Source organism: Camelina sativa, chromosome 11 (genome assembly GCF_030686135.1).
Source record: "Camelina sativa cultivar CO46 ecotype springtype chromosome 11, ASM3068613v1".
NCBI classification, from domain to species: Eukaryota; Viridiplantae; Streptophyta; class Magnoliopsida; order Brassicales; family Brassicaceae; genus Camelina; species Camelina sativa.
Genome location: NC_141890.1, coordinates 8,004,644 through 8,027,648, shown reverse-complemented (window position 1 = coordinate 8,027,648; position 23,005 = coordinate 8,004,644). Strand labels below are relative to the sequence as shown.

General features: G+C 39.5%; 5 protein-coding genes and 2 pseudogenes across 7 annotated transcripts; 2 read left to right on the top strand and 5 right to left on the bottom strand.

The window, feature by feature from the left end:
* Positions 1-1,827: 1,827 nt before the first annotated feature.
* Positions 1,828-7,557, bottom strand: LOC147933742 (uncharacterized). 2 transcript variants are annotated; one of them, XM_087474150.1, is made up of 3 exons: positions 6,826-7,557; positions 2,323-4,639; positions 1,828-2,229 (listed from the first exon to the last, which is right to left on the bottom strand). In XM_087474150.1, the coding sequence occupies exons 2-3, from the start codon at positions 2,815-2,817 to the stop codon at positions 1,942-1,944; spliced, it is 783 nt and encodes a 260-aa protein (XP_087330276.1). In that variant the 5' UTR covers positions 2,818-4,639; positions 6,826-7,557; the 3' UTR covers positions 1,828-1,941. The 2 variants fall into 2 exon arrangements, with proteins under 2 accessions (XP_087330276.1, XP_087330275.1); XM_087474149.1 differs by having other exon boundaries at positions 2,323-7,457.
* LOC104722472 (vacuolar protein sorting-associated protein) lies at positions 6,975-7,427 on the bottom strand. Its single transcript, XM_087474151.1, is given in 4 exon segments — positions 6,975-7,154; positions 7,156-7,189; positions 7,191-7,258; positions 7,260-7,427. Coding segments are annotated over 4 exon segments (450 nt in total).
* Positions 7,558-7,767: 210 nt separating the features above from the next.
* Positions 7,768-8,612, top strand: LOC104727765 (beta-1,6-galactosyltransferase GALT29A pseudogene; annotated as a pseudogene).
* Positions 8,613-9,041: 429 nt separating this feature from the next.
* On the bottom strand, positions 9,042-12,344 carry LOC104722471 (zinc finger protein WIP3-like). Its single transcript, XM_010440637.3, has 2 exons — positions 11,558-12,344; positions 9,042-10,194 (listed from the first exon to the last, which is right to left on the bottom strand). Exons 1-2 carry the CDS (start codon positions 12,143-12,145, stop codon positions 9,763-9,765), a joined length of 1,020 nt encoding a protein of 339 aa, XP_010438939.2. The 5' UTR covers positions 12,146-12,344; the 3' UTR covers positions 9,042-9,762.
* A 1,831-nt stretch (positions 12,345-14,175) lies between these two features.
* On the bottom strand, positions 14,176-16,305 carry LOC104722469 (superoxide dismutase [Fe] 1, chloroplastic-like). Of its 2 annotated transcripts, none has more exons than XM_010440636.3 (8): positions 16,153-16,305; positions 15,828-15,902; positions 15,195-15,383; positions 14,940-15,111; positions 14,785-14,852; positions 14,666-14,692; positions 14,545-14,568; positions 14,176-14,449 (listed from the first exon to the last, which is right to left on the bottom strand). In XM_010440636.3, exons 1-8 carry the CDS (start codon positions 16,288-16,290, stop codon positions 14,342-14,344), a joined length of 801 nt encoding a protein of 266 aa, XP_010438938.3. In that variant the 5' UTR covers positions 16,291-16,305; the 3' UTR covers positions 14,176-14,341. The 2 variants fall into 2 exon arrangements, with proteins under 2 accessions (XP_010438938.3, XP_087330271.1); XM_087474145.1 differs by having other exon boundaries at positions 15,994-16,189.
* A 558-nt stretch (positions 16,306-16,863) lies between these two features.
* Positions 16,864-19,308, bottom strand: LOC104722468 (metacaspase-2-like). The gene is made up of 5 exons (XM_010440634.2): positions 18,407-19,308; positions 17,984-18,314; positions 17,599-17,719; positions 17,158-17,418; positions 16,864-17,057 (listed from the first exon to the last, which is right to left on the bottom strand). Exons 1-5 carry the CDS (start codon positions 19,005-19,007, stop codon positions 16,998-17,000), a joined length of 1,374 nt encoding a protein of 457 aa, XP_010438936.2. The 5' UTR covers positions 19,008-19,308; the 3' UTR covers positions 16,864-16,997.
* Positions 19,309-22,086: 2,778 nt separating this feature from the next.
* Positions 22,087-22,982, top strand: LOC147933741 (putative respiratory burst oxidase homolog protein G pseudogene; annotated as a pseudogene).
* The last annotated feature ends 23 nt before the right edge of the window (positions 22,983-23,005 follow it).

The window sequence follows — 23,005 nt, the reverse complement described above, 5'->3', positions numbered from 1 at the left end:
GTGAATGCAGCTAATATATTAATAAAGTTTTTTCCGGTTGAAAAACTTCTTCTTATTATTCGAATACATTCAGTTCGGCGCCAAGCTGATCTAATGTACGAAATATCGACCATGGATTTGATTTCTCTTACACGGTTTGATAATTCCAATTAAAATTAAGTTTTTCTAAAGAAGTCAATCCCCATTACATGCTTTGGAGCGATGACCAACACAAAAAAGAAAACAGAGAAAAGAGACGCAAAGAGGGAAAATCCCTTCAACGACTGAGTTCTCCTAAAAACAAAAAAAATAAATAAATAAATAAAAAATAAAAAAAAAACGTCCGGAGCGGTCAGGGCTTCGCTGTCACTATCTGGGGCAGTCCAGTAGACGAAGTGGAGGCCGCGGACCTGACAGATCGTCTGCCAGCGGTTCTTCTACTGCTACCTTATCCAGTTCGCTTCGCCAGAACTGACGAGCTTGCCTTAGCCCTCGGAACTTCAACGCCTCTTGACACCAAGTCTTCCAGGAAGGCGCACGGGCCCTCGACCAGGTGCCTCTCACGGAAAACCGGACCAGCCGATTCCAAGAAATTGGCGTACCGCCTTAACCTTTCTATGGAAGCCCGGTAGGCCCAGATATCCACGGTAAACGGGTGCGCGGTATCTTCGAGGGGCTGACAGTCGTCCTCAAAAAAGACAGGCACCTCCATACTCGCCACCAGTTCTTGGCACGCCGTACGCGCGGCAAGCAGCCCGGTCATACGCCACTTCTCCAAGAAGAAGCCTTCGGCGATTAATTCGTGCAGGACCCGAATAGTCCCGTCCAAACGGTAAAGCCGACAGACTTCGGCCAGTCTACGACGTCTCGCCATAAGGTGAGCCCCCAACCTATAGCGGCGAGCCCGATACCTTCGGAGTTCTTGACACACGAGGCTCCCTTCTACACCCGCCATATCAACAGGTGGGACAAGTGTGCGTACTCGGAAAGTCTCTACGCCCTCTTGGGCAGAGGAATCATCCGACGATTCAGTTTGGTTGCAACCACTCGACGAAGCGGTTAACCTTTCCAGAGCCCGTTTTAGCCACGCAGATCGAGTAGTCACCATCTCTTTCTCTCAATATTTTGGAAAGTTGTGGAAGTTAGAATGATCTCCCAAACTCTCAATCCTATTTATACAGGATTACGGGAAGTAACCGCCGCTGAATCCACCAATCAGAGTGCAGCGTGATTTTCGCGAGGTCCCGAGAATAATTCTCAAAGACCGCGCAGCGCATTTAATAAAGCACGTTCATTATTTCCAGAAAAAGGAAATTCCTTCAAAAAAAAAACAAACAAAAAAAAAACTATATACTCATACGTATACCTTAGCCCGACTGGGACTAAGTATCTATTTGTTCGTACCGAACTCACCCCTTGTTGACACCCTGGCCAGGTGATCAGCTGGTATAACTACCTACTATTTTTCGGGATAAGCCGGATCCAGAGTCGTTATTTCGCACCCGAACTTCCAATCATTGGGATAAGCCGGACCCAGAGCGTTTATTCCGCGCCCAATCTCTTAATTGTTGGGGTAAGCCGAACCCAGAGTATTTATTTCGCACTCAACCTTTGGTTCGGACGGTATGGTAAGCCGAACCCAGAGAATAATTTCGCACTCCGGCCACCGAACTAAAGTAAAAGGAGATAAACCGAGCCCAGTATCTCGCTCTCCGACCAAACACACTTCGTTCAAAATTCATAGACTGCTTCTAAGGTTCTAATCGATTTTGTCTACCGTCACTTAATAAAAATTGCCTGACGTAAGCCGGGAGACGTCTCGCTTCTGGCACATTTTTGAGAATAAAGTAGCAAAATAAATCTCTTATTATTACTGAAAAAGTTTTATTGAGATTTTACAACAAGCAAAGTTCAAGTTCGCCTGCTATATTGCAGTTGTATTTTATTATCAAACGAAACATCCTAATTCCAAACTGGTGCGCCATTTGCAGCAATCTCGCGAATGCTCGTCTTGAGTCGCTTCGGCATTGGCCATAGTAGTTGTAACCCAGTCTTTTCCCATTCCTCGGGACGAGTCTCCAATGCTCTGGCCTTCTGTTCGGATTCATCGAGCAGGTCAGTAGTTCTTTTCCTTTTCGCCTTGAGTAGGGCGATCTCGGACTCCAGAGTCCTCAGCCGTCGATCGATCCTGCCTTTCTTCATATGAAAGTACTGAAGATCTTGAGTCAGTTCTTGGTGCGTACCCTCAATCTGCAAACGGAAAATCAACAACGGGTTAGTACGAAGAAGACAAATTTCGATCGTTCATAAGGAAAGCAAAAAAGAAAAGAGGGTAGTGGCTACCTGACGGAAAAAGGCGTCGGCCTCGGCAAGCTCGGCACCGGTTGCACGCCGGTTAATGTAGAACGGCTTCACGTTGCCGGGAATGAAGTCACCGATCAAGACAGGGTCCGTATGCATCGGTCTCCGATCTGATTCCCTTCGGCATTCGTCGCAGTACGCAACAAGACATGGCGGCAAAGCAGCTATCTTGTCGAACCCCTTCTTAATCCAATCCTTTGGGTGAGATTTCAGCATCTCGAGTTTGAGTAGCAGATCTCGCTGTACTTGTTCCGATGCAGCAAGACGATCGCGATATTCCGTATGGCGATCTTCCACCTCATGAAGAAATTCTTCCAGTTCGCGCCTTTCTTCCGGTTTGACGTGGAACATCAACATCCAGGGAGCTCGGATGTTCGGGTAGTACGCCATCCCCCTTTTGATAGCTTCGGCATTCGAGAACGTCGGCACATCGTTACCAACTAGTGGGGATTCCACGCTGCTAACCGAGCTTGACATTGTCTTGATTGAGAGTTTTTCTTGGGATGTTTAATCCGTAGGCAGCGCCGGATAGATTTATACGAGTATTGGGAGGAAAATTCCCTTTTTTAAAAAAATGGCAACTTTCCGTGCAAAATGGTAAGAATGCAAATTTATCAGTTTTTCCTTTTATGATAAAATAAAAATTTCAGTAATTAAAAGAGAAAATTGGCCGAACAAGTCGGCAATGTTTTACAAGGGTACTCAAACCCGTAGGATTAACAACAAAAGAAAAAGAAGAGAAGGAAATGAAAATACAGCTAAGTATCATAAGCACCGGTCAAATCGGCCTGAAAGCTATCGGCATTGGAACCGTGCGGATGTTGGACAGAGTCTGGAGCCGTCGTTCCGGGGGGGGGGAAAGCCATAGCCAAGTTGATCCGGGGACATGTTGAGATCTTTTTCATTCAGATCAAGGACCTCGATCGCCTTGACAGTCTCCTCGGCTTCGGCCTTTTTCTCGTCAATCTCCTTGATTCGTTCCGCCGGAATGATGGCCCCATTTTCGACCAGATATTGTACAGTTTCCTGTATCCCGGAAGCTTGGTTTAGCAGATCCTCCAGGGGACGAACTTTCTCCTGTTCGAGTAGATAGGTCTTGACCTTATCCAGTCGAGTCTGCACTTTCATTGTTGTTCGCTCCACCTTCTCCCAGCGATCCCGCCGAAGTCTCTTGACTTCAAAGTTGAGCTGAACCTTTAACCCGTCGCATGATTCCTGCAGTTCGTTCTTCTCTTCCTCGAGCGTAAGCGCTCGGGAGTTCAGTTCATTAATCCTCAGCTCGAAGCTGACAATGATACCATCTTTTTCGGCAACAAGCGCCTCGAGCTCTTTGATCCTCGTATCCTTGGCGTCGCTGGCAATCCGGATTCGCTCTGCGCATTCTTTCACCTTTTCGAGCTCCAATCCAGATTTCTTACTGGATTTGGCACGCCTATCGTATAATTGAGTCAACGTGTTCATCTTGGCGGCAGTCTGTAAACCCGAAGAACGTTTGTCAGCTCACCCGTTGAAATTTCAAGCAAATTAAACAAAATGATAGGGCATACCATTAGGTGGCACTCGGCGACATCAAGGAACGCCTGTTTAAATTCAAGATCATCCGCCGACGGAAGGATTCGACTGGAGGTCTTCAAGGTTCGGAAGAGTTCGCCTGAGGCTTCACGATTGGTCACCAGAGGATAGTCGCCGAAGTAATGATAGGAGAAGCGATCTGTTTTATCATTTCTCCTTTCCAGGCGAAATCGATCGGCAGATTCCAGTCCGGCTTCTTCCGCCGAGCGTTTGCGGTTCACTACCGGCTGTGGCTCAGCGACTGGGTTTTTTCTGGTTTGCTTTTGTTTCTTCTTCCTTCTTTTGGATCCAGCTTCAAGTTGCGGGACATCCTGTTCTTCGGTCGAAAGATTGGCATTCTCTAAGGCCAAAGGGAGAATATCTTCTTCCGCGACATCGATTGTGTTGACGTTTTCTCCAGAAGCCTGAGTAGGGTCAACGTCGGTCTGGTCTGGGATGGGATCGACTTCAGTTCGACCTTGAGATGGGTCGATGTCAGCTTCAATGGCAGCCTGAGTGTCGCGGCGAATTATCTGGAGATTGTCCGATTCAAGGACACATGCCCCGGTAGGTTCCGCAGTTCGTCCTAGTGACCTAGCAAAACTTGGGAACGTCGTCCTGGGTTTGCCCATCGCTGTTTCAACACGGATACGGCTGATGAACTCCGACTGACGATTGTTTCAGGTTAATAGAGCGTCTCTGACGGGATGGTAGTTTGGAGCTAGCCGCGTCGCGCAGAATGGACGATCTGGAAACATGACACGAAAAAGTTAAAACTGGTTAGAGGTGCCAAAGTCAATTAAAACGTGCTGAAAATATAAAGTCTACCAGGATTTTCATTCCACACTCTCCGATGGAAACCCAATGGGTTAGCGAGTGAGTACTGATCGACGCGGACATAGAAGTAGCGGTTCATCCACTTCTGGAATTTGCTCACTCTTTTACCGACAAGGAAATTGTGCGCCGGCCTCATATTCACTTCCCAGCGGTGTAAACTCTTTGATGACTTAAAATTGGATAGCTGTTCGAAACATTGAACTCCAATATTGACCCCGACTTCGGCTGCTATAGTGAGGGCAGCCATAAAGTTACAAATAGCTCCGGGGACGAATTGGCAGATCGCTATCGTGCGTCTTTGGGCGTAGAGCGATATCAACGCAGGGATTGGGAATAAGAGGCGACATTCGGTAAAGTAACAATCGTATAGACATATATACCCTTCCGGAGGGTTCCAAGGGCGTTGGTCCTCTCGAGGAATCAGAATTGTGACTTCGTTGTTGAATAAACCACATGAGTTCAGCATGTCGTTCACGGTTTTGGACGAACTCAAACTCTTTTCGCCACCAATCTGTCCTTTATGGTCAAATAAGGGATCGATATCCTCGATCAAGAGTCCTAAGGGAACAAACCGATCTTCCTCTTGTGACAGTACGCCTCGAGTCAGTTCGGTGCTTTCCTCTTCAGGACGAACTGATGGCAACGGCAATACTTGTGAAGATGAAGTTCCTGCAGAACAGCGAACAAGGCGTGGTGGGACTTCGGAAGCCGATCTACTCGACTCACCGATCTGCGTGGTACGCTCTGGGTCGAGAGTTTTCTGCCTGGTAGATCGACGAATTAGCTGTTCGCCCTCGACTTCTGGCGAAGAGATGGGTTCTGATGTGCTTGCCATATTCTGAGTTCGGAGAGTGCGAAGAAAATCGGAACTAACAAAATAAATAGGAGAGAGATCGGAGCAGATTACCTTTCGTTGTTGGCAGAAAATGAGAAATGACGAAAGGGGAGGCGTATTTATAGAGTCGAGCGGGTGGCAACCCTACGCAAAGCAATTATGACCTATGCGACTCTTCGAATTCCAGGCTAGCTGATGTGATGCAAACGACACGTATCGTCCGAACAATTCGCGGCGAGATGACGCGAGAATCCGGGTAAAATCAATTAAGTTTTTATGGATTAGATCGGATATTCTCTTCCCATAGTTCGAAACATTCGAATTGAATCTCGAATATTCGGAACTGGGGGGGACTAATTGTTGGTGCGGGATTCAGCACCCCCGACATACCAAGCTAAACCAGAAATACTAATTCATTAGTTAACCGGGAAACCGGTTAAGGGCTCGATTAGGTCAACAAGAAGTCAGTTCGGCCAAAGTGTCGCCTTGAAGAAGAAGGAGCCGACTTCCACTTCGGCACGGCGGCCGAATGAAGCAATGAGGCAGTTTTCCATATCTCACTTCGTCCGATAAGGAAAGTGAATATATATTGTAATCTTAGAACATGTATAAAGAAGGAGAGACTTCTCCATTGTAAGGGTAGAAAATAAAATACAATAATCGAGTTCTCCTTTTGTCCTTGGCAATAAACCCTAATTCCTTTGAGTTCTACCTCTTTACTTTAATTCGAAGGCTTAAATCTGTTTTCTAGAGATATAACTCTATTGAATTTGTTTCCCTCCTCAAACAAATTCATTGTGGAAACCTAGTTTCTACACCTTCCCCACGTTGACCACACAAAGAATCTATCTCATCAACAAAAATGATCGACGGAGCACTCTCACGAGCCATCTCAAAAAGGTTCGATACTAGCTTTTCACTTTCACCCATCCACTTGGAGACCAAGTCCGATGAAGACACACTGATGGTTGGGTTGGGAGACAAAAAAAAGTAAATGATAATTCAAAAGCTGCAATGTGTTCCCAATTATAAACACAGCAAACTTGACAGAGTAAAAGCCTTCAAGGTAAAGGTACATTGCAAGAAACTGAGGCATATATTTAAACCCAAAGATGTGCAACTATAGGCTAGCTATTCCAGCAGGCTGCATCATATGCTTGTGACAAACATGACTAAGTAGGATATCAGAGACTGCACCAAGTGAATCAATTGGCAAGTCTTACAACAAGAAAGAAAGAGCTATAATCGAAACATAACGTTACCTGAAAAAAGTAGAGTCAGATTCGGTAGCAACAGCCTTAGCCAAGTAGGATTTACCAGTTCCAGGAGGCCCATAGAGAAGAAAAGATCGCCATGGCCGCCTCTTGCCTAATCATAACAAGTGAAGATTGATCAATACAAGTAAATCAAATTACATGGAAGACTCCAATCCAAATTCACCGGTGAAGAAGTGTGGGAACTTGACAGGCAAAATCACAGCTTCCTGCAACGCTTGTTTAGCACTCTCAATCCCAGCAACATCTGTCCACTTAACATTAGGCTTTTCCCTAACCCAGCTCGAATCTCCATCTCCATCTCCTCCGTCTTTTTTTGGGCTTGCTCTTCGGCTTCGTGGACATCATCACCACCACCGTTTCCTGGACCCGACCCACCTCCGTCCAAAACGGCACGGCGGAGATACTCATTGAATTTATGGGGTGATAGCTTCTCTGATCTTAGGGTTCTTCTCATACTTGAGATGGGTCTTGAAGTACTCAAGGGCGTTCATGTATAAAGGGAAAGCTTTATTGTAGTTGCCAACATTGTCCTCTTGAACAGCTTGCTTCACGTACTCGATCGCTTCTTCTTTGAAATTGCTGTACATCTATCTCTTTTAGTGTTTTACAGAGATATCGATTCAAAGTTGAAACCTTTTATCTAAAAAAATCAGATATGAATCCTAGAAGAATCGTGGCTGAATCCATCATGATCATAAATTATTTCACAGGTCAAATAAGGAAAAGCAGATGATCATTCAAAAGGTCTATTTGTGTGTGATAAATTGGAAATTTTGACGTTTGAAAAATAAAAAACAACAGAATGTTTTTGTATACAAACTCAAAACGTCAAGGCGTCTGTCGTCTCTTTGACTTCAGTTTCACTCTATTCTCTCTTCTCACCTTTTCTCTTCTCACTCGATCGCCGAGCTCGGCACCTCCGGACTCATGACGACTGAAGAGATTGTATTCAACGCGAGACATTGCTCGAATTCCCGGCGAACTCAAGTTCAAGCAAGCAAGAGGTCGATCTGATTTCTGATTACGACAACACTCGGAGAAGCCACCGACGCCATTTCAGCTCCATGTGAAGACCGAGCGAACAACAACAACAACAACATCGCCATGGGACATTGCTTCTAAATTTCCGGTAACGCTTCGTTACTGGTCAGAGTTCAAGAGAAATTTACAACTTTGGGCTCGTAGAAGAAGAGCTTATGAACCTAAACGTCATGTTAGATTTGATCAGATTAGTCAAGGTGTAGGAAGATACGCATCTTGTGCAGTGGTTGGTAACAGTGTGGGAGAAGGCAGAGTTGTTATTTTCATCCCTATGTCGAAACAGTTCGTTCCCATTGTGATGTACAACATTTGCCAACCCATTCACGTTTTGGATTATACTGTTTGCAAACCATCGCATAGAGCTCCTCTGATTATCACGGATCCGAGATTCCATGTCTTGTGTGCTAGAATCGTCAAGTATTACTCGGTAAACAAGTTCTTGGAAGGGTTTGTTGATTGGAGTAAAAACCATGAAGGCTCCTTGTTCATTACTCGTCAGGTATGCAAGCTGTGATGCTTGCGGTGGGAGTTTGTGAGAAAGTTAGTGTTTTCGGGTTTGGGAAGTTGAATTCAACCAAGCACCATTACCATACTAATCACAAGGCAAAGCTAAAGCTTCATGACTATGAAGCAGAGTATAGATTCTATCGTGACCTGGAAAACAATCCCAGGGCTATCCCGTTCTTGCCTAAAGAGTGTTCAAGATCCCTTTGGTACAAGTTTACCATTGAAAATATACATATATACCATCATTTTGTCAGAGAGTTGTGTTATTTGTTTCAAGCGAAGAAGCTTGTTGTTAAGAGTTTTGCACTGTCGTTTTGTCCCAAGTCCCAAAGATTTTGCTTGAGATTGGGCGGTGGAGACTAACACTTTCCCAAAATGGTAAGGAGTGAGTGCTTTTTACAATTTTTTTAAATTTGTGGTGTCACACATATTGAAATATATTATGGTAAATTTCGACGATATACAAATCTATATATAAGTCAAAATCGTTCTGATGACGTGTCAAGTCTTACGAGCTCAGATATATAAACATTTTTTTTTGTTGTTGTGATGTGAAATTTATAAGTTCAACAAAACAAAAAACAAATAGCGTGAATCGTTTGTAAACAACAAAAAGATCGAACGCACATGATATGTAATGAAAAGAGATACAATAGATGAAGGAAGAGTCTTTAATTGAGAATTACATCGTACAATAATGAAGTGAAGCACACCAATTTTCTCTTCTATTACAAATTACATTGTGAGAAACAGAAAATTCACGTGCTTCACAAATTTTTAATCGATAAATCACCCTTATTAAATAAGGAAACCCTAATTAATACTCAGATCATACTTAATTGCTACTAATCACTAAGATAACTAGGGGTTTACACGAGCCACAAAATGCTCCCCAACAAATACAATCCTCGTAGAAAGGAGAAGTTTTTGTTAGTGAGCATAATTAAACCTCCTTCTTAAGGTTACTTCGTAGCAAAAATCCCCCACCAAACCAAGAACCCTATAATGATATCACATGCATTGTACGTAACACACCAATACTCAAACTAACCCATGTCTCAAACATTAAAAAGACAAAAGAAGGAAGAAATTGTTAGACAAACACCGGGCTTTATGTGGACTTATCGTAACCATAAATCCCAATAAAAAGATCTAAATTTTAAAATGTTGCTTCATTTTATTTGGTAAATTTCTATATTTTTTTATATATCGAGTCTAACAAAGAATTTCTCCCTTTTCAAGATAGAAATTCTTTGGTAGACTTGAATTGTGTTTGTGGTGGATAGCTTTAATTGAAGCAACATTAGAAAATTCAAATCTTACCTGTCGCTCAATGATGATTCCACAGTCTCTCCAGTGTATCTAACATCACTCTCACTCTGTGGTGATACATTCTGTATCCTCCTCGAAACCATCAAAAGAAAGAGACGGGTGAGGAGCATGTCCACTGCCGAAGGACCTGATGTGGTCCTTGAGAGACCTCTTGTGCTTGAAATCTGACCCACATATACAATACCAAAGCTTATCACAGTTTTTCTCGTGGGTCCTCCAGTCGCCTTTCACAGCCAAGGCTTTGCCACATTTTCCGCAAGAGAAGGGCTTGGAGCCATGCTTACGTTTGTAATGTGTCTGAAGTGTACGAAAATCTTTCAAGGGCTTAGACCGTGGATGGTTGATGTTGTTCTTGCATCCCTCTGTACAACAATAGCATGGCAGCCTCAAGATAGCCGCAGGTTGTGTTGTGCTTGTGCCCTTCAACGAGTCAGCCCCTTTTCTGAACTCAGATCCATGTCCCCACATATGCATCTGTACATGTTTTGCATATAGAAATTCGTTAGAACATAAGAATTCTATCGAAAGTTTTTATATTTCTAATGAATATTATCGTAGTAATATTATATGTGACACTAATCGACAGTAGGACTCAAATGCATGCTCATGAGTGCGCATTTTCATATAGGATGAGAGTTAACTGACATAAAAGAACTTACGAACTTTTGACCACTTCCACTTATGGTTATCACAAATTTAATAATTAAGAAACTATATGTGTAAGAAAAATGAGTGTTTTCTACTTAAAAAGAAAGTATGGCTTAATGATTTTAATTTCGAATTAAAGTTGGGACCAAAGTAAATTTATACTAGTATATATGGCAAAGGAGAGAATCCTAAGTAAAATAGAAACAAGTGATACTTATTTAGAAGGCTTTTTACCCCAGATCTTCATTAGGTTAAGTAATCGATTGCATATATTCAGTAAAAGTAGTATGATCATTGCTTTTTTTTGTTTTCTCCCCTTTTTTGGTTTCTTGCTGAATTATACTTTACCAAATCCCACTCCGTGATTATTCTTTTGCTTTTTGGCTTTTCAACCAAAAGGCAAGGCAAACAATGAAAAAAGTCAAGAGATTTTTGAAGATTTCTCAACTAATCTAGACGTTACTTACCCAATATAATCCTTCTCTCAATTGATTGTATATGAATCATACACCAACCGCGATTAATTATCGTAATAATTAAGTCATCAATGTAATTAAATTCCTTCCAGTATTCTGTATGTACTGTGTACCTACATATATCTAGTATCTTCGAGAATGTATGATTATAGTACAACATAATTCATACAAAAGGAAGTGTATGGTCTATATAAGGAATTATTGTAGGTGGTAAATTGGTAATGTATGCATGATCAATTGATCATACAATTATATAAACTCTTTAACCGTTTGCTTTAACATATACACTCACAAAGTGCAATACATAACGGAATACATTGATCATACACCTTTTTTGTGTGTGAAAATATGGTGTTAACTAAGACTTTTTAAAAACAAAATTTTGTTTGCTGCGATAATAAGGGTAAATTTCTTTTTGAATTGAAAAAAATGTATAAATTTATCTACTGATTTTTTTTTGCTTATTTAGGAAAATAACAGTGAATTAGTGAAATACATACACTATATATATATATATAATGAATATATATTAGAATGGACAAAGGCAAAGGTAAAGTTGACATAGTGATAATTTTTTTTTTTTTCTCTCTAGGTAATATGATATCTATATAGTGATGATGGTTAACACATAATGCAAGTTTTGTAGATGAACGTAGATATCTAAAACAAATCATATATGGTAATTAAGGATGACAGAGAGAATTAAGACGTACCTGCATGTTATTGTACCTATTGAACGTTTTGCTGCAAATAGAGCAAGCAAATTGCATTGGACCGACATGAATCTGAGCAGGACTTGGTATCCAAAACCTCTTCCCACAGACTTCCATATCAGAATCAATCACCTCCTCATCATACTTCATCTTTCTCCTCTTTTTCATCAGCACCACGCCATCGTCTATTATCTCTTTCTTGATGGGTTTCTTCTGATGATCAGAAGTTGTGTCAGAGTCATCCTCCTCCGCCGAGTTACCACGGTGATAATTAGGAAATCCGATTTGGAGAGTAACCACATCATCCTTACTCTCTTCTTTAATGTCATCCAAGGCTTGACGACTCTTATTTTCCATGAGCTTGTTTAGAAGAGGCAAGCATTGGATAGAGGTGTTAAGTTGTGGTTGGTATAAGAATAGAGATCGTTCCAACATGTTCATCTGACTCTGGTGGTGATTTGATCTTGATATAGCATCTCTTGTCTTCATACGATATAACACAGAAGGAGAAGATGGAGGTTTAAGCCATTCAATGAAGCTTGGGGATCCGAAACTTAAACCCTTCTCATAGGGATTCATCAAACTCATCTCTCTCTCTCACTCTTTCTCTCTCCCTCTCTCTCTCTCCCTCTTTCTCTCTCCCTCTCTCTCTCCCTCTCTCCCTCTCTCTCCCCACGATAAAAGGGTAAGATTAGTAGTAGGAAAAGGTTATAGATCAACCTATCTGGTGTGTGTATATCGTAGCCGTTCGTCAAAATAGGTTCTTTCCTACTTTTTTCTCCAATACAAAATCTTCGTCGTCAGTAAAGTTTTTGTTTTTTTCTTCCTACCCCAACACGTATTATTATATGTAGATATGTCGACGTTCGCACGTGTCTACGCGTTTACATGAAGGGGTAAAAATTTGTAATTTTCTTTAACTAAATGTGGTGTGGGTCTTACTTCATATAGTAAAAAGCAAACGCACAACCACAAGGCTTTTCAATGAAAGAGAATCCTAAGACTCGTAGTCGTCTTTTAGTTTTTCTTCTTTACCCTCAATTCCTTTTCCCATTAACTAAAACTTTCTAACATCTCTTATACCAACAAATATGATATCCTTTCATCATTTTATAGTCATAATTGTCTATTAAGAGTGCATATAGACCGGCGAAGACAAAATTCATCATTACATCAGAACAACAATTTCAACATCATTTTAGCCGTCTTTTTAGGGACAAATGATAAAAAGCAAAACTGATACAAAATCACGCGTTCACTTTTATTGACGTTTTTGATGATCCAAGTAGCAGTTTTTAAGTTATTACACGAACTTGATGATATATACACCTTTCCCATCCGTAAGACTTTTCTAGCTAGGACTCTCATCCACAATTTACGTTTTGTTTAAGACATAATTAATTCGCTAGTATATGCTAAAAAGTGTGAAACTAGGTACTTTCAATATTGTATTTCATTCCTAATTCAATTTTTTGTTATGGTTTGCACCACTAGTTAATCCATGCAATCATAGTTTGCAGAACTGTTCTTTTCCTAAAATTAACTAATTTTAATTGATAATATGTATGAGTTTAGATTCAAGGATTTTAAATAAAGATTTAGTTTTTAGTAGTTTGAAGATTTGGAAGAGATAGAGATATTGGAGTTTGACCTATAAGCACAAGAAATTTTTCTTCGAAAAAAATACATAGGTTAACCGCAGTTTAGTCAATACCTGAAAGAATAAAATACTCAAAACGAAAAGTATATATATGATTAAACAAACTGGAGTACAGTAGTCATTAAGTCGAAACTAGAAGCTTATTCAATGTATGTGTCAATGACTCAATGCTGTGGTGGAGCCTTAACGAATACTAACCTCGCAAAAAATTACGAATGGTATTATAGGTAACGGTTGAACGGTGTGTTTTCATTCACGAATAATATGGTTTACTTGCCCCATGCGGTTCAAATACGGTCAAATATTTTCTCTGGTCATGTTTGTGAACCAATTTAATTAAATTGGACTGTTTATTTTGTTTAATTGTATTGACCAGTACCGGTTAAGTTATCAGATGCTAAATTAAAAACCGGTACGTTTCGGCTTAAACCTTAAACCCTCCGAATGAACTAAGACCAGAGCTTAAACCCTTCTTCTTCGCCGATACTTTTTTTTTGGTCGCTATTTCCGAGGCCTACCAATGCATGCAAGGGAACAGCGACGGCTCGTGGTCTTTACGCGCCTCCGCGAACGGTGGATATGTTCCTCAAGCGACTCGTGCGTATTCCAATTTCAGTAGTCATCAACCCATTAGATACAATTTCCAGACACAGCAGCAAAATCTCAGCTTCTCTCGTCCGCAGTTGTATTTTTGGATGTGTTTTGAGTTAAGTTTTCATTGTCTACAAGAAAACACTTTGAATATTTCATGTGTTTACTCTAACGTTTCTAATTTCTATAATCGGATTCGATGTGAAATTGAAAACAACCGAAATACACAGGATTAACCGTTTCAGCCAACCTATCAGGAATAAATAATGCTTACATGATGGATAGGGAGAGAGCCACAGAGCAACCTCTGACCCATGTAAGGCCCTTGAAACAGACAATGAAAACTTAACTCAAACACATCCAAAAATACCACAAAAAGAGCATTGTAATTGTTCATTGCACAGGTGCAAATTCTACATGAAAGACTCTGTCACACATACAACAAAGCTGCGTCCTTATTACATTGACCAATACTTTATTAAGAAACTTCAATAATGCAGAATTCATTGAAGTCATATTGTTCAGAACTCTGCTTAAGCGGAAGAGGAAGAAGCAGTTTTTGCGGCCTCAAGTCTGGCACTGACAGCTTCCCAAGACACAAGATTGTTCATGAATGTCTTTATGTAATCTGGTCTCCGGTTCTGCTCGTTATACAAATAAGATTCCAACAATCAACAAAACAAATAAACCGATGAAGAAAACGGTTTTGTTGTGTTTGTGAATAAGCTGTTGTTACCTGGAAGTCGAGATAGTAAGCATGCTGTTCCATGTATCCAAAGGGAAGACAAAAAAATCAACAAACTTGTCAGAAAAATAGGTCTTAGGACAAACACTGGGACGAAAAAGTGTTTACTTACCTCCCAGACATCAATGGTAAGCAAGGGCTGCAAGAAATCACAGCCAAGATTAAGATTAAGTTAAGTGATCTCTAATCTAACTAAATTGTGTATTCAAGTTCTTTCATGAAAAAACTTACGAAAGAGCCAAGCACAAGGGGATTCACAGCATTTGGAGTTTTCACTACTTTGAGTTTGTCATTTGCATCTGAAATTAAAGCAGAGAGATAAGAGTAAGGAAGAAGGTAAAGTAGTATCTACGTACGGGTACGGCTCTTATATTTGAAACACTTACAAGCAAGCCAGGCCCAGCCAGCTCCAAACTGAGTGGCCGCAGCAGCATTGAACTCTTCATAGAACTTCTCATAAGAAGTGAAATCTCTTTCAAGCAGAGCAAGAAGCTCTCCTGATGGCTTTCCTCCACCATTAGGTTTCATTGATTCCCAGAAGAACTCGTGGTTCCACGCCTATAAACACAACCATTCAGGTTCAGCTAAACAATCATACACAATTTAAAAGATCAAACAAAAAAAAAAGGGTTCGTAATGACCTGAGCAGCGTTGTTGAAAGCAGGGAGGAGATCGCCATTGTTGTAGGTTTTGTTGATAATGTGGTCTAAGGGTTTGCCTTCAAGCTCGGTTCCAAGAACCTGCTTCTTGAGGTTGTCCACGTAAGCCCTGTGATGCTTTCCCCAGTGAAACTCCAGAGTTTGTTTGCTCATATGCGGCTCCAAAGCATCCTTTCCAATTATTATACCACGTAGCATTTCATCAAAATTGCTCTCTCACTCTCACTCAATATAAAAATCAGCATATTTTAAAAATAAATGAACCCAAAAAATATTGATACAAATTTCCCATCCTATATAGTGGTTTATTATCCCACGAATTTTCGGAAAAAAAAAACACTAACCACAAATTAATATATGGTGAAATTAGAGGAGTTCATTTAATTTGTAACGCATTGTTGCTTTTGGTTTTGTGTTAATAATAATAGCTGATGAAACTTCATTTGTAACGCCTTTGACGAGAGGATAAAAGGTATTAATGAAGGCTACTTTGTGCATAACAACTTATATCATCTAGTAGGTAGGAAGCAATATTATAATCCAACCATAAACAAAATGACATTTGCCAAAAATTGCAATCGGTTGGAAGAAACATATCAATAAAATCATGCATACCAGAGCGTATGGAGGTGGCTTGAGGACATAGTTTGCGGTAACAGCAGTTGAAGCAGCCATACTTTGAGATTGAAGCTACACATTAAAAACAACATAACATCGATTAACAAGATGCACCTAAAAAAAAAAAATCAATAATTCTTACAAAACACATAAGAATGTATACATGCGTTTGAACTTTGTATGTTTTCGGAAGACCAAGCAAATAAAAATGAAATTTCTATGTAGAAGAGCAAGAGATTTGTTGGACAAAAAAAAGAGTAAGAGATCACAAAAACTCGAACAGGAACTAAAAAAAAGAGTAGATGAGAGATAGAATGAGTACCTCTAGTTGCAAGGACAAGTGAGGAGAGCACACGCCAGTGGAATCTGTGTGTGTTTTGAGTTTTATGGATGGCTCTGCTTTTTGGTAATTGAGTTGCGTCGTACATGTGGCAGTACGACGTATCGTTTGTACTATCATTATCTTTTTGCAGTACATTTTTTGTTTCTCTCTTCGTGGCTCCTATTGACTCATTGTGTCGTCATAATTGGATAAAAAAAATTATGGACATCATTTTAATAATATTTTACAAATTATTTTTATATAAATACAATTATACAACGTTATGTACAAGTTTATTGAGTTGAACTATGTTAATTTCAAACATTCGTTTTTTTGACCAAACTCATATTAATTAGGCCTATCTTATCTATTTTCTAGAATTCTGTAGAATAGTCTGAAATTATTATGGTTTTCACATCTATATGAACATAGTGAGGATATAGTATGATGTTTTTTTTGTGTTGAAAATATAGGAATCGAGAGAAATGAATACTATTATGAAAAATTTACAGTACTTACAATGATGACGAGCCTGCGTGTAAGTTCAAGCAAAGTCCATTTGAAACAAAGAAATCTCGGTTTTGAGAGGAAAAATTATACACCATATCCGTGTGTTTTGTTAGTCTGATTTCATTTAACTTAGGAATTAGGATGGGGAACACCATACGCCAGTATTAGTATTTAACTTGATGGTATTTTTGAAAGATGAAGTCTCAAAACTATTATTTTCACTTCATAATTAAGGCCGATTTAAATATATAATGATCATGTCCCATGTATCATTCACTCAATAAAGAATTTAATTGATTTTCTGACATTTCTATACTCTTCCATTTCATGCCATGTTATAAAGAGAACGTCTTCCCATACACATCAAATGCCTCGTTAGCGCTCAACTGTGGTTCCTGCGGTACCAATCCAATATGCCAATTATTGCAATTTAATTAACATTAACCTTGCTATGGAAACCATTTTATCAAAGTAATGCGTAGATGAATGGATTACCTGAGTTTTTTGAGGGGCTTGGTTTACTTCTTCTTCCTCATCAGAAGGAACAGCGCCTAAGATGAGCAAACCAAGAAGAGTAGTGAGAAAATCACCGCCTTCCACTTCCACAAGCTCTCTACCTTTCTTTTTGTCAAAGATCTCGTGAACCGTTGATCTCATCGCATTCAGCAAGGACCCATAAGTAGTCCCATGACCACGTTCTATGGCCTGAATGAATGCATACGTCATTGCCCCAGTCCACGCACTCCCTGACAATTGCTGTAATGCACACAAGTTTCTTTTTGATGAAAGCTTTTAGAGTAGCTACTATATAACATCACGGTGAAAAGATAAAATATGGATGATTTTACGTTTTGTGGAATTTGTTTACCAATACTATCAAAAGTTGTTTGAAATCTAGAGAAGTTATATAAATATTGCGAACAGGCGGAAATGTACCGGAGTGTCAGCAGAGGTCTGGTCATCATCGCAGCCCGTGAAGGAGAAGATTTCACCGCCACTCGTACCTTTCCATATTCCTGATGGAGGTCGATGGTCCTCCCATTCGTAGTTTCCAAGCCTAACAAATGAAGGATCAAGAAAAAGGGTTAGTGTAGGGAGCTACACATAGACAGTTCCTGTTTTGTGTTAATTTATTTGTTATAGGGCATACATTTAATACATGGCTCCATTGGTTTATTAACATTTACTTCTACATGCATGCTACATGTTTTGATCATATAATTATGTAAATTGGAAACGCAACACCAAGAAGAAAAGTAAATATATTGTGACTAACACAAAAACACATTAAACCACAAAACAAGACTTATAGATATCGTACCTGTCCATTCTACAAAGATAGGGCAGGTCCAAGACGGTACCACTATGACAAGCGTCAATGATGGCGTGGAGCTTGACTCCATAAGGGAGAGGCCGTACGATTGTAGCATTGATCTCGTCATCCACGATGACACCTGAAGTCCTGTGATCCACCGGGAGAAGAGTCTCGTCAAAGCCGTCGATCTCGTCGCCGTTGTGGTCCATCTGGTTGTTTCCGTGACCGGAGAAATGGAAAACGAGGGAATCTCCTGGTTTGCAGCTTAGAACTAGCCAATGCATCGCCATTGTTATGTTGTTCTTCGTTGGCAATCTCAATGGGTCCTCTTCTTCTTCTACGTACAACATTTTTTTGACAACTTTTAACTATAATAAAATCATATGAAAATATGAATGTGAAAGGTGTAGGGAAAATATAATAATATACCGTTGAGCATAAGAATGCAAGATTCAGGGAAGTGGAAACGCTTCATCAACATGAACTTCATGCACTTTGCGTCATTGATACATCCTTTCAGTTCGTCCTTTGTATTCTTATAAGAAACCCCCACGATCACCGCTCGCTTCTGTCCGTGTACCGGCGGCGGGGGACCCGACGGCGCGTGATTGTATGGAGACGGTGCCGGGGCCGCATGAGTGAACGGATACGATGCTGGAGGCGCGTGGTTGAACGGCAACGGTTCCGACGGCACGTGAGTGTACGGAGACGCGTGGCTAAACGAAGAGGGTGCTAGAGGCGCGTGGTTGAACGGAGACGGTGGAGACGGCGCGTGACTAAACGGAGAAGGTGCAAGCGGCGCGTGGTTAAACGGAGAGGGTGCTGGTGGCGGGTAGATGTGAGAGGATGGTTGAGGAGGTATAAGAGATGAGTTGGGAAAAGGAAGAGGGGTAGCCGGCGCGTGAGATAGGAGACGGGGCTCGGGAGCGATGAGAGTGAAGGCGTGGCAAATGGAGCAGCGGATTCGGGTGGCCCCGGGAGGGAGGTGAAGCGGCGTACGACAACTGGAGCAGTCCACGAGCAACAACATTCTTTTTCTTTAATATATCCCAAAACTCCTTTATATTTTCTCGGGATTTCTAGTTTCCACCTTATAAGTTGCAGATTAAAGCTTTTCGGTTTATGATGCGCGGGGCCAAATCATCAATGATCAAGGGATTTGTTATTACAAGTATGCATTGGAACTTAAGAAGAAGAAGATGCCAAGAAGGTAAAGAAGAAAATGCTGAGTAAAGAGACGACTTCAGGCTTTTATGTATTCGTTCGTGAAGACTTTTTTTTTTGTGGATCATTGTGAAGTCGTCTCAACTTGAATATGTACAATGTACAACACAAATTGAATTAGCAAGTTGAGAATTTTTATTGTTCCTTCTCTTCTATTTTTTTTTTTCCATAATGTAAGCATGGATTTGATAGTGCGAAAGAACTAATTAGAATGTAGTTGACTTTGATTTATGATGACTTTGCTGGATTATTGGAATTAATTTTAGCCACTATACTATAGTAAATATAGTCATATATGAAGCTGTTCTTATTGACCATCGACATTGTCATGTCCGATGGATATACATACAATACAAGACATGCACTCACTTGGAGATTTAGACAATTTGAACAGTCGACTAATTAACAAAAGGATCCAAGCAAAGGAAAAAAAAGAGACGATCGAATTACAGTTGATATCGAATTTTAAAAGAGTAGCAGTTGTGTATTTTAACTGTCTATTTTTCCAATTACTTTTCAAAAAATGTCTAATACACTAATGGACTCTGTTTTTATTTATCTCATTTGTGTATCTACCTACAAGTTTTAGATATTTTGGGGTTGTAGAGATATTTGAAAACATTAGGTGTCAAATTATCTTTTATGGGTTTGTAATTTGTAAATAATAAATCAATTTTAGTAACTTTGAAATTGTGGTGAGGTATTACGGTATCATTATATATATTATTGTATAATTAGGGGAAAATGTAGATATTGTAAATGTTTGTTAGAGACTACAGAGTAAAAGTGAATGGCATAGACAATAATTGTTAGTTAAGGTCTTGAGGAGTTAACAAAACGGCCAAAACAGGAAAAATATAAGCTCAAGTAGGCCGACATGTCTCATACCTTTGGAATAGTATAGCTTACGTTTTTACACGTTGTAATAGTCTTTCAGGTTTTTTTTTGTTTTTTTATATATGAATGTTTTAGAATTGTGCACACATAGTTTTGTTTATTTTTAATCTAAAACATCATTAAACATCTACTTCTACACAATTGAACCTATAAAACTCTAAAACATGTAAAACATCATTAAACATCATTAAACATCTACTTCTACATGTTTTAGACTAAAAACTCCTTTAATGAGACCGAGGTCTATTTTACTTACAAAACCCTGAAAAATTAGATACTTTATAAGCCTAAGTCGCTGAAAAATAGATTGAGAAGCAAGCGACATATGTTATTTTGTCTAACCCAACTCCGGTCGTAGACATGTTGCATGGTGCAAATAATCCCGAGTAAGGATATTCTAACCTTTATACCAAAACGTAAATAAATTAATTAGTTGATTGTCTCAAACGTAGTATGTAATTAAATTGGGTTAGGAAATATCAAGTTTAATTTACTGATTGTCTCAAATATAAAGCAGTAAATTACTAATAAACAACTCGACAAAAAAAGGAAACCGCAACTGCTATCAAGAAAGTCAAAGGAAAGAATTTTGTCAAACTATCCAATATTTTCTATTTCAAAAAAAACTAAATAAACTATCTAATTTCTTTTTCATTTGAAATCTCTACATAATATATAAATCTGAAAGATGTCAAAAACAAATATTATATCCTTTGAACAACGAAATAAGGATTTAACCAGAAAAAATGGAAGAAAAGGAAAGATGTGTTTTAAGTTTTAACTGGCTACTAGTCAGATTGCAAACTATCTAATTTCTGGAAAAGAAGAAATGATCACTATTGCAAAAAATTTAGCACCAAGGACACTTGGTCCTTCATCCGAATTCCTCATCCAATTCTGGAGGCTTCAAAACTCAAAAGTGATATGGTTTCATTATGTTACTCCTAAGTTTGCTTTTATCACTTGGCTACTAGTAAAGAACATAATTACAACGGGTGACAAACTAGAATAATGGTGCTAACCCTAGTTATGTTTTTTGTAGCTATCCATTGGAAACTACTGCGCATCTCTTTTTTCAATGTCCCTACTCACAACATATCTGGGAGACCTAGTAAAGAAGTTTCTTCTGAACAAGTATCATACCAATTGGCAAGAGATTATGGTATTACTTGGAGGCGAAGACCTTGACAAGACCACTAAGCTTATCATTGGCTATGTTTTTCAAAACTCTTTACATTCTATCTGGCTGGAGAGGAATGCACGGCGTCATGGCGAGCAACCTACTACGGAGGCGAGGCTAATACAATTCATTGATAAAAATATCATAAACAGGCTCAGTATCATTGGGGATAGGGAAGGAACATGCATCCAAAGGTGGTTTGCTGCAAAATTTTACTAAATTTTTTTTTATTGTTTTTAAGAGTCTTTTACAAACTTTAACAAAGGTTTCACCGCAAGCTTTATAAAACGTTTATTTTTTTTAATATAATTTAACATTTAATTTAAAAAGAAAAGTTGTAACTGGCTGCATGTGACCCCTTTCTCCATAGATGGGTCCTCCCATGAGGTGAGGATACGTGTTTTATTCAGTTTAGTGTCCACTAGGAAACATAACTCGATTAACATAATCATGTTGGTACGTACAGCTTTGTTTTCTGTTTGGTTTTTTTTTTTGTGTTTTGTTAGCGAAGTCTTGAATTCCAAGTTGCAATGGCTTTTCTTAAATAAACCACGACTATTAAATTAAAAAGCTTGTTAAGTTGTTGTGACATGATTATCTTTAAATTTGGTTTATGTACTCTATTAAAAGCTCCTTGCATAAGAAAAGCGAATTAATGTTTTAATTTTTGAAATGGCAATGACCTGTTCTTCCACGTACAGTTTCCCGAGAATCAAGATTGATGATCCCTACGGCGCACCAGCACAAGACTACAAGAAGTACGAGGTGGTTAATTCTGCTGGTCGGACTTGGGATTGGGACCACTCCGATGATCAGCATTATCAAGGATATTATCAACGGCCAAGGAACATGTCCAACTCAGCCAACTGGACAAGAATTCACAACATGATCCACATGGTACGAACAAAACATTCAAGACACGAAAGGCTTACTTCTACTGGGTAACAAGGGAGCAGGGATAATATGACTGGTTCAAGAACATTATGAACTATTGCATGCACCAGCGTCTACGAAGAAGGAGACGTTCGTTCAGCCCTCATACATATGCTTCAGTCCCTAAACCATGCCAAGAGTAGTTTAGACATTGTCGCTGGGACAAGGGTCATGTCCCACTTCGCCAAACCTAATTGGGAAAATGTCTACAAACAGATTGCTATGGATCATCCTGGCTTTAATGTTGGTAAGCCTAATTCTCTCTCCCCTTCATCAAATCAATCAGTAAGCGTATGGTTTTGTTTCTCGGGCTGCTTCTCAGAAAGTAAGATTACTGATAGTGATAGATAAATCAAAGTACCAACCTCTTACGTCAACTTACATGCTATGCTGATTTCACATCGCACTATTGGATTCAGGTCATGGAAAAATATTAGAATATTAACTTGAGTTTCACATGTTCAAAAGCATTGGTGTAGGTTATAGTAACACTGTAACAGAGGTCTAAAATATAGATTTGATATTGACGTATTAGGTGAGCTAATTAATTACTTTAAACAAAATAATGATATCGATGACTTGCTCACCCCCGGATTAGTTCAGTGCTAAATCTATTATTAAAAAAAAGAAAGATAATGGTAGATATGAAATTCTTTTAAAGATAATGTGTATGAGTGTTTTATCGTGGAGCATGTACCTGCATTGACAAAGGAACTAAGACATCTAGCTTTGAAATTCACACACAAGACGAGAACAAAGTTTTCCTTATGAGAACTTTTAGAAAATGAAAGATA

Bases quoted from the DNA above. Each gene is read 5' to 3' on its own strand.
- LOC147933742 (XM_087474150.1), bottom strand. From the start codon at position 2,817: ATGTCAAGCTCGGTTAGCAGCGTGGAATCCCCACTAGTTGGTAACGAT. The intron at 2,230-2,322 runs GTAGCCACTACC...TTCCGTTTGCAG, and splicing joins CCGACGCCTTTTTCCGTCAG to ATTGAGGGTACGCACCAAGA.
- LOC104722471 (XM_010440637.3), bottom strand. From the start codon at position 12,145: ATGAGTTTGATGAATCCCTATGAGAAGGGTTTAAGTTTCGGATCCCCA. The intron at 10,195-11,557 runs GTACGTCTTAAT...AAACATGTACAG, and splicing joins ATAGGTACAATAACATGCAG to ATGCATATGTGGGGACATGG.
- LOC104722469 (XM_010440636.3), bottom strand. From the start codon at position 16,290: ATGATAGTACAAACGATACGTCGTACTGCCACATGTACGACGCAACTC. The intron at 15,384-15,827 runs GTATGCATGATT...ATAATTGGAAAG, and splicing joins AGCCACCTCCATACGCTCTG to GATGCTTTGGAGCCGCATAT. The intron at 15,112-15,194 runs GTCATTACGAAC...TTGTGTTTATAG, and splicing joins CTTTCAACAACGCTGCTCAG to GCGTGGAACCACGAGTTCTT.
- LOC104722468 (XM_010440634.2), bottom strand. From the start codon at position 19,007: ATGTTGTTGCTCGTGGACTGCTCCAGTTGTCGTACGCCGCTTCACCTC. The intron at 17,720-17,983 runs GTACGATATCTA...TTCATTTGTTAG, and splicing joins TATCTTTGTAGAATGGACAG to GCTTGGAAACTACGAATGGG. The intron at 17,419-17,598 runs GTACATTTCCGC...TGTGCATTACAG, and splicing joins AGACCTCTGCTGACACTCCG to CAATTGTCAGGGAGTGCGTG.